Here is a 10594-nt window from a genome sequence, read left to right as displayed (position 1 = left end):
ATTGAATCGTGCTGCTGGCCTGCCTTGGTCTGCTTTAAAAGCCAGCGATTTATCCCTGTGCTAAACTGGGAACTGGACCTCCAACCAATCAGGTTTTGGGAGGGGGGTGACAGGGGATGACGATGATGTGACCCCCAAGGTTCAGTACTCCCGTGTCCCAAGCGGGAAGTCACGGGAACAGGGTACAGAGGAGCTGAAGGGAATCCATGTGTGACCAGAACATTGTGAACATCCTGTTACTCTGGTTGTCTTTGATCCTCAAGTAATTTTCAGTTAGTTTTTTTAACCATGTTTCTGTTTCATCAATAAACCTTTAACAGGAAAATATTTGAATTTGTTGGACTTTTCCTGATTAAATTTGTTCACTTTCGGGTAAGTGGGTGAGAGGGCTTGGCAGGCTCTTGAACAGAAAGTGAGTCCCTATGAGGCAATTGGCAAAGGAGCCAGAGGGGTAGAGCAGATTTTATTTTTCTTTTGACACAGTGTTTGAAAATGCAGTTCAGAGAATCGATCGTGACTGACTAATTTATCAAGTTTCTCTGAGGAAGTAACAAGGGATGTCAATAAAGGGGAACCTGTAGATGTGCTTTATCTGGATTTCCAGAAGGTATTTCCCATTGTGCCACATCAAAGGTTATTACACAAAATAAGAGCTCATGGTTTGGGGGCAACATATCAGCATGGTTAGAGGATTGGTTAGCGAACAGGAAGCAGCCAGTAGGTATAAATGGGTCATTTCTGGGTGGGTATGATGTGACAAGTGGAATGTCACCAGGATCAGTGCTGGGCTCTCACCCATTTACAATCGGTATGAATGTGGTGGATGACGGGATTCAATGGCGGCTAAATTTTCTGATCCCTCAAAGACAGGTCGGAAAGTAATTTGTGAAGTGGATTGAAGGAGTCTGCAAGTCAACACCATAATCCCAGCCAAGCTCATATCAAAGCTGCAAAACCTAGGACTTGGCTCCCCACTCTGCAACTGGATCCTCGATTTTCTGACCAACAGACCACAGTCAGTAAGAATGAACAACAACACCTCCTCCACAATAGTCCTCAACACCGGCGCCCCGCAAGGCTGCGTACTTAGCCCCCTACTCTACTCCCTGTACACACACGACTGCGTGGCAAAACTTGGTTCCAACTCCATCCACAAGTTTGCTGATGATACGACCATAGTGGGCCGGATCTCGAATAACGATGAGTCCGAATACAGGAGGGAGATAGAGAACCGAGTGGAGTGGTGTAGCGACAACAATCTCTCCCTCAATGCCAGCAAAACTAAAGAGCTGGTAATTGACTTCAGGAAACAAAGTACTGTACACACCCCTGTCAGCATCAACGGGGCTGAGGTGGAGATGGTTAGCAGTTTCAAATTCCTCGGGGTGCACATCTACAAAAATCTGTCCTGGTCCACCCACGTTGATGCTACCACCAAGAAAGCACAACAATGCCTATACTTCCTCAGGAAACTAAGGAAATTCGGCATGTCCACATTGACTCTTACCAACCTTTACAGATGCACAATAGAAAGCATCCAATCAGGCTGCATCACAGCCTGGTATGGCAACTGCTCTGAAGCAAGAAACTTCAGAGAGTCGTGAACACCGCCCAGTCCATCACACAAACCTGCCTCCCGTCCATTGACTCCATCTACACCTCCCGCTGCCTGGGGAAAGCGGGCAGTATAATCAAGGTTTAGAGTAGGGAATATACAGTGAATGGTAGAACCCTCAAGAGTATTGAAAGTCAAAGAGATCTAGGAGTACAGGTCCACAGGTCATTGAAAGGGGCAACACAGGTGGAGAAGGTAGTCAAGAAGGCATACGGCATGCTTGCCTTCATTGGCCGGGGCATTGAGTATAAGAATTGGCAAGTCATGTTGCAGCTGTATAGAACCTTAGTTAGGCCACACTTGGAGTATAGTGTTCAATTCTGGTCTCCACACTACCAGAAGGATGTGGAGGCTTTAGAGAGGGTGCAGAAGAGATTTACTAGAATGTTGCCTGGTATGGAGGGCATTAGCTATGAGGAGCGGTTGAATAAACTCGGTTTGTTCTCACTGGAATGAAGGAGGTTGAGGGGAGACCTGATAGAGGTCTACAAAATTATGAGGGGCATAGACAGAGTGGATAGTCAGAGGCTTTTCCCCAGGGTAGAGGGGTCAATTACTAGGGGGCATAGGTTTAAGGTGAGGGGCAAGGTTTAGAGTAGATGTACGAGGCAAGTTTTTTACGCAGAGGGTAGTGGGTGCCTAGAACTTGCTACCGGAGGAGGTGATGGAAGTAGGGACGATAGTGACATTTAAGGGGCATCTTGACAAATACATGAATAGCATGGGAATAGAGGGATACGGACCCAGGAAGTGTAGAAGATTGTAGTTTAGTCGGGCAGCATGGTCGGCACGGGCTTGGAGGGCCTAAGGGCCTGTTCCTGTGCTGTACATTTCTTTGTTCTTTGTATCCCTCCCACCCGGCTTACTCACTCTTCCAACTTCTTCCATCGGGCAGGAGATACAGAAGTCTAAGAACACGCACGAACAGACTCAAAAACAGCTTCTTCCCCACTGTCACCAGACTCCTAAATGACCCTCTTATGGACTGATTTCATTAACAATACACCCTGTATGCTTCATCCGATGCCAGTGCTTTTGTAGTTACATTGTATATGTTGTGTTGCTCTATTATGTATTTTCTTTTATTCCCTTTTCTTCTCATGTACTTAATGATCTGTTGAGCTGCTCGCAGAAAGATACTTTTCACTGTACCTCGGTACAGTGACAATAAACAAATCCAATCCAATCCAAAGGACTACAAATAGGTTAAGTGTCTGGGCAAAAAACTGACAGATGGAGCACAACTTGGGAAAATGTGAATTGTCCACTTTGTCAGGAAGTATTAATAAAACAATGTTATTTAAATGGAGAGAGATTGCAGAACTCTGAGGTACAGAGGGATCGGGGTGCCCGATCCCAAGTTAGTCTGCAGGTACAGCAAGTGATTGGGAAGGTCCATGGAATATTATTGTTTATTGCAAAGGAAATCTAATATAAATGTAGGGATGCTTTGCTGCAGTTGTATAGTCATAGAGGTTTACAGCATGAAAACAGGCCCTCCGGCCCAAATTGTCCATGCCACCCAGTTTTTACCACTAAGCTCATCCCAATTGCCTACATTTGGCCCATACCCCACTATACCAGCATTCCCACATAACTGTCTAAATGCTTGTACCCACCTCTACTACTGCCTCTGGCAGTTCGTTCCAGATACTCGCCACCCTCTGTGTGAAAAGAATTTCCCCTCTGGTCTCTTTCATATCTCTCTCCTCTCACCTTAAACCTATGCCCTCTAGTTTTAGACACCCCTTCCTTTGGGAAAAGATGTTGACTATCTACCTCATCTATGCCCCTCATTATTATACAGACCTCTATAAGATCACGCCTAAGCCCTCTATGCTCCAGAGTAATAAGTCCTGGCCGCATCCGAGTAAATCTCTTATGCACTCTTTCTAGTTTAATAATATCCTTTCTATAATAGCACCAGAACTGTACACAATACTCCAAGTGTGGTCTTATTAATGTCTTGTACAAATTCAGCAAGACGTTCCAACTCCTGTATTCAATGTTCTGACCAATGAAATCAAGTATGCCAAATACCTTCTTCTTCACCCTGTCCATCTGTGACTCCACTTTCAAGGAGCTATGAACCGGTACTCCTCGATCTCTTTGTTCTATAACTCTCCCCAACTCCCTACCACTCACTGAGTAGGTTCTGCCCTGATTCAATCTACCAAAATGCATCACACTCACATTTATCTAAACTGGTACTAACGACATAGGCAGGAAGGGGCATGAGGTCCTGCAGCAGGAGTTCAGGGTGCTAGGCAGAAAGATAAAAGACAGGACCTCTAGGGTTGTAAACTCAGGATTATCCCCTGTGCCACGTGCCAGGAGGCTAGAAATAGGAAGATAGAGCAGCAAAACACGTGGCTAAACAGCTGGTGTAGTAGGGAGGGTTTCCGATATCTGGACCACTGGGAGGTCTTCCGGGGCAGGTGTGACCTATATAAGAAGGACGGGTTGCATCTAAACCGGAGAGGCATAAATATCCTGGCCGCGAGGTTTGCTAGTGTCACACGGGAGGGTTTAAACTAGTATGGCAGGGGGGTGGGCACAGGAGCAATAGGTCAGAAGGTGAGAGCATTGAGGGAGAACTAGGGAATAGGGACAGTGTGGCTCTGAGGCAGAGCAGACAGGGAGATGTTGCTGAACACAGCAGGTCTGGTGGCCTGAAGTGCATATGTTTTAATGCAAGAAGTATTACGGGTAAGGCAGATGAACTTAGAACTTGGTTTAGTACTTGGAACTATGATGTTGTTGCCATTACAGAGACCTGGTTGAGGGAAGGGCAGGATTGGCAGCTAAACGTTCCAGGATTTAGATGTTTCAGGCGGGATAGAGGGGGATGTAAAAGGGATGGCGGAGTTGCGCTACTGGTTAGGGAGGATATCACAGCTGTACTAGGGGAGGACACCTCAGAGGGCAGTGAGGCTATATGGGTAGAGATCAGGAATAAGAAGGGTGCAGTCACAATGTTGGGGGTTTACTACAGGCCTCCAAACAGCCAGCGGGAGATAGAGGAGCACATAGGTAGACAGATTTTGGAAAAGAGTAAAAACAACAGGGTTGTGGTGATGGGAGACTTCAACTTCCCCAATATTGACTGGGACTCACTTAGTGCCAGGGGCTTAGACGGGGCAGAGTTTGTAAGGAGCATCCAGGAGGGCTTATTAAAACAATATGTAGACAGTCCAACTAGGGAAGGGGCGGTATTGGACCTGGTATTGGGGAATGAGCCCGTCCAGGTGGTAGAAGTTTCAGTAGGGGAGCATTTCGGAAACAGTGACCACAATTCAGTAAGTTTTAAAGTGCTGGTGGACAAGGGTAAGAGTGGTCCTAGGGTGAATGTGCTAAATTGGGGGAAGGCTAATTATAACAATACTAGGCGGGAACTGAAGAACCTAGATTGGGGGCGGATGATTGAGGGCAAATCAACATCTGACATGTGGGAGGCTTTCAAGTGTCAGTTGAAAGGAATTCCAGTGACGAAGAAGGATAAATACGGCAATTTTCGGGAATCTTGGATAACGAGAGATATTGTAGGCCTCGTCAAAAAGAAAACGGAGGCATTTGTCAGGGCTAAAAGGCTGGGAACAGACGAAGCCTGTGTGGAATATAAGTAAAGTAGGAAGGAACTTAAGCAAGGAGTCAGGATGGCTAGAAGGGGTCACAAAAAGTCATTGGCAAATAGGATTAAGGAAAATCCCAAGGCTTTTTACACGTACATAAAAAGCAAGAGGGTAGCCAGGGAAAGGGTTGGCCCACTGAAGGATAGGCAAGGGAATCTATGTGTGGAGCCAGAGGAAATGGGCGAGGTACTAAATGAATACTTTGCATCAGTATTCACCAAAGGGAAGGAATTGGTAGATGTTGAGTCTGGAGAAGGGTGTGTACATAGCCTGGGTCACATTGAGATCCAAAAAGACGTGGTGTTGGGCGTCTTAAAAAATATTAAAGTAGATAAGTCCCCAGGGCCTGATGGGATCTACCCCAGAATACTGAAGGAGGCTGGAGAGGAAATTGCTGAGGCCTTGACAGAAATCTGGATCCTCACTGTCTTCAGGTGATGTCCCGGAGGACTGGAGAATAGCCAATGTTGTTCCTCTGTTTAAGAAGGGTTGCAAGGGTAATCCAGGGAACTACAGGCCGGTGAGCCTTACTTCAGTGGTAGGGAAATTACTGGAGAGAATTCTTCGAGACAGGGTCTACTCCCATTTGGAAGTAAATAGACATATTAGTGAGAGACAGCATGGTTTTGTGAAGGGGAGGTAGTGTCTCACTAACTTGATAGAGTTTTTCGAGGATGTCACAAAGATGATTGATGCACGTAGGGCAGTGGATGTTGTCTATATGGACTTCAGTAAGGCCTTTGACAAGGTCCCTCATGGTAGACTAGTACAAAAGGTGAAGTCACACAGAGTCAGGGGTGAGCTGGCAAGGTGGATACAGAACTGGCTAGGTCATAGAAGGCAGAGAGTAGCAATGGAAGGATGCTTTTCTAATTGGAGGGCTGTGACCAGTGGTGTTCCGCAGGGATCAGTGCTGGGACCTTTGCTGTTTGTAGTATATATAAATGATTTGGAGGAAAATGTAACTGGTCTGATTAGTAAGTTTGTAGACGACACAAAGATTAGTGGAATTGCGGATAGCGATCAGGACTGTCAGAGGATACAGCAGGATTTAGATTGTTTGGAGACTTGGGCGGAGAGATGGCAGATGGAGTTTAATCCGGACAAATGTGAGGTAATGCATTTTGGAAGGTCTAATGCAGGTAGGGAATATACAGTGAATGGTAGAACCCTCAAGAGTATTGAATTTCAGAGAGATCTAGGTGTACAGGTCCACAGGTCACTGAAAGGGGCAACACAGGTGGAGAAGGTAGTCAAGAAGGCATACGGCATGCTTGCCTTCATTGGCCGGGGCATTGAGTATAAGAATTGGCAAGTCATGTTGCAGCTGTATAGAACCTTAGTTAGGCCACACTTGGAGTATCGTGTTCAATTCTGGTCGCCACACTACCAGAAGGATGTGGAGGCTTTAGAGAGGGTGCAGAAGAGATTTACCAGAATGTTGCCTGGTATGGAGGGCATTAGCTATGAGGAGCGGTTGAATAAACTCGTTTTGTTCTTACTGGAACGACGGAGGTTGAGGGGCGACCTGATAGAGGTCTACAAAATTATGAAGGGCATAAACAGAGTGGATAGTCAGAGGCTTTTCCCCATCGTAGAGGGGTTAATTACTAGGGGGCATAGGTTTAAGTTGAGAGGGGCAAGGTTTAGTGTAGATGTCCGAGGCAAGTTTTTTACACAGAGGGTAGTGGGTGCCTGGAACTCGCTACTGGAGGAGGTGGTGGAAGCAGGGACGATAGTGACATTTAAGGGGCATCTTGACAAATACATGAATAGGATGGGAATAGAGGGATACGGACCCAGGAAGTGTAGAAGATTGTAGTTTAGTCGGGCAGCATGGTCGGCACGGGCTTGGAGGGCCGAAGGGCCTGTTCCTGTGCTGTACATTTCTTTGTTCTTGTTGTTCGAAACTCCATCTGCCATTCATTTGTCCGCTGGCCCAATTGATCAAGTTCCGTTGCAATCCTAAATAACCTTCTTCACTCGTCATTATGCCACCAACCTTGGTGTCATTTGCAAACTTACTAACCATGCCCCCTACATTCTCATCCAAATCATTAATATAAATAACAAATAAAGTGGACCCATAATTGATCCCTGAGGCACACCGCTGGTCCCAGGCCTCCAGTTTGAAAAACAATCTTCTACAACCACCCTTTGTCTTCTGTCATCAAGCCAATTTTGCATGCAATTGGCTACCTGAAAATGAAATGAAAATCGCTTATTATCACAAGTAGGCTTCAAATGAAGTTACTGTGAAAAGCCCCTGGTCGCCACAGTCCGGCGCCTGTTCGGGGAGGCTGGTACGGGAATTGAACCTGCGCTGCTGGCCAGCATTGGTCTGTTTTAATTGTCAGCTATTTAGCCCTGTGTGAACCAGCCCCTGAACCTACCTCACCCTGGATCCGTGAGATTTAACTTGTGCAACAACCTACCATGCGGTACCTTGACAAAGGCTGTGCAAAGTCCATGTTGACAACATCGACTGCACTACCCTCATCTACCTTCAAAAAACACAAATCAAATTCGTGAGACATGATTTTCCACTCAAAGCCATGCTGACTGTCCTTAATCAGTCCTTGCCTCTCTAAATGCCTGTAGATCCTGCCTCTCAGAATACCTTCTAACAACTTACCCCCCACAGACGTTAGGTTCACCGGTCTGTAGTTCCCAGGCTTTTCCCTCTGGCCTTTCTTAAACAAAGGCACAACATTTGCTACCCTCCAATCTTCAGGCACCTCACCTGTGGCTGTCGGCGATTCAAATATCTCTGCTAGGGAACCTGCAATTTTCCCCCGAACCTCCCGCAATATCCTGGGATACATTTCATCAGGTCCCGGGGATTTATCTACCTGGATGTGCTCTCCGCTTTGTGGGTAATCTGCGATCCCAAAACCAAATTTTAACAGTCCCAGCTCTCCATACCTTCCATACTGTCTCTCCTAGCCTTGGCATCTAGGAATGGTTTTGCGAACCTGCCTGTGTATCTGCACCTAGCAGTGTTTGGTGATAGAGAGGAACTGGAGCTTTACTCTGTATCTAACCCCGTGCTGCACCTGGCCTGGGAGTGTTTGATGGGGACAGTGCCGAGGAGGATATACTTTGTATCTAACCTTGTGCTATACCTATCGTGGGAGTGTTTGATGGGGACAGCATCGAGGGAGATTTACTCTGTATCTAACACCATACTTTATCAGCCTTGGGAATGTTTCATGGGACAATGTAGGGGGAGCTGTGCTGTAACTGATTGGAGAATGGTTCAAGCTGGCACTTGGTACTCATCCATCTAACCTGTGCATCTTTGGACTGTGGGAGGAAACTGGAGCACCCGGAGGAAACCCACGTAGACACGGGGAGGAAGTGCAAACTCGACACTGTCACCCAAGGCCGGAATCGAACTCCCTCCCTCTGATCTCCAGTCAGCCTCTGTTCGAATGAAAAGAGCCCCAGTTTCTCTAATCTCACCTGATAACTAAAGCCTCTCTTCCCTGGGATCATCTCAGTGAATCTCTTCTGCACCCTCTCCATGGCCTTGACATCCTTCCTGATGTGAGATCCCCAAAAGCTGATCTAATATTCTAACTGCAGCCGAACCAATGATTTGTACAGGTTTACATGACCTCTGTCCTTTTGTACTCCACACCCAGAATTATAAAACGTTGGATCCCATGTGTTTTTTAAACACTTTATCAACTTGTCCTCCCACATTTCAAAGTTTATGTATCTGAACTCGTTTTAGGGTTTTGGAGACATTAACATAACATGACTGAAATACATTGACATCAAATGTCTGATATAATATGTGTTATGGGAGAGAGAAGTTTAGTCTGAGTTAGAAACTCAAGCAGGTGCTTCACTGCAGACAGATCACCATGGAAACGCTGATCAGACATTCTATTCCACAGAATCGTCCCATTGGAAACTCTAATCGGATCGGGGAGAGGACAGAGTTTGTTTGTTATTAACCTCAACATAAACTTAAACCAGAGTGCATAATGGAACAGATTAAATTCTAATGTGTGATGTTTATAGCTACAGTAATGGAATTATCAGAAATAATAGAATTAATAGGCAGGGTAGTTTAGGGAAAATGAGGAAATTACCGAAGAAACTTAACTGCTGGGAACCAAGAATGTGTCCTTGTAAATCACAGATTAGAGAAATTCCTGCATGAACTGTGTTCCGTACTGGGCACCAAACCTCAGGAAAGATACATTGCACTTGATAACAGTCCAGTACAGATTGACCATGAAGAAGTGAGGCTGGTGAACTGAGTGAATCCCTTCCCACACACGGAGAACATTAACGGTCACTCCTCAGTGTGAACAGGTCGATGAATCTCCAGGTCTGATTAAATCTATTCCATAATCCCCAGATTTCCAAGGTTTCTTCCAGCGTGACTACATATCGTTCGAAAGGTCAGACCATCGGCTAAAACGTCATCCACATTCCGAACACGTGAACTGTTTCTCCCACATTGAACAGGGTCTTTGAACAAAGAACAATACAGCACAGGAACTGGCCCTTCGCCCCTCCAAGCCTGTACGGGTCATAATGCCAACCTTTGCCGAAACCCTCAGCGCTTCCTTGTGTCGTATCCCTCTATACCCATCCTATCCATGACTTTGTCAAGATGCATTTTGAACGCCGTTAATGTACCTGCTTCCACAACCACCCCGTGGCAATGCGTTCCAGGCACTCACCACCCTCTGCGTAAAATAAACTGCCTTGCACATCTCCTCTAAACTTTGCCCCAGGGACCTTAAACCTACGTCCCCTGCTGATTGACCCCTCCACCCTAGGAAAGAGTGCCTGCCCATCCATTCTGTCTATGCCCCTCTTAATCTTGTCGACCTCTATCAGGTCACCACTTAACCTCCGCCGTTCTAATGAAAACAGTCCGCGTCTATTCAGCCTCTCCACATCGCTAACACCCTCCAGTCTAGGCAACATCCTGGTAAACCTCCTCTGCACCCTCTCCAAAGCCTCCACATCCTTCTGGTACTGTGGCGACCAGAATTGTGGACAATATTCCAAGTGCAACCTTAACAAGGTTCTATACAACTGTAGCATGACTTGCCAGTTTTTATATTTGATGCCCTGTCCAATGAAGGCAAGCATTCCGTATGCTTTCTTGAGCACCTTGTCCATTTGTGCTGTGAACTTCAAAGATCTGTGCACATGCACACACAGATCTCTCTGGCTTTCTATATTCCTAGGAGTCTTGCCATTTACGGAATATTTCACATCATAATATAATAATATTCTCCTTAACCAGTAATGCTACTCCCCCACCCCTTTTACATCCCCCTCTATCTCTCCTGGAGCATCTCTATCCTCCAATGTT

General features: G+C 46.1%; 1 protein-coding gene across 1 annotated transcript in view; it reads right to left on the bottom strand.

The window, feature by feature from the left end:
• The window catches only part of LOC140417819 (uncharacterized), a 90007-nt gene that overhangs the window by 27851 nt on the left and 51562 nt on the right, over positions 1-10594 (bottom strand). The window contains exon 3 of the mRNA XM_072501272.1: positions 7683-7751. Within this exon, the coding sequence (XP_072357373.1) occupies positions 7683-7751 (69 nt within the window). The remainder of the gene's footprint in view (positions 1-7682; positions 7752-10594) is intronic.

The sequence above is a fragment of the Scyliorhinus torazame genome, chromosome 5 (genome assembly GCF_047496885.1).
Source record: "Scyliorhinus torazame isolate Kashiwa2021f chromosome 5, sScyTor2.1, whole genome shotgun sequence".
NCBI classification, from domain to species: Eukaryota; Metazoa; Chordata; class Chondrichthyes; order Carcharhiniformes; family Scyliorhinidae; genus Scyliorhinus; species Scyliorhinus torazame.
This window is presented reverse-complemented; position numbering and strand designations above follow the sequence as displayed.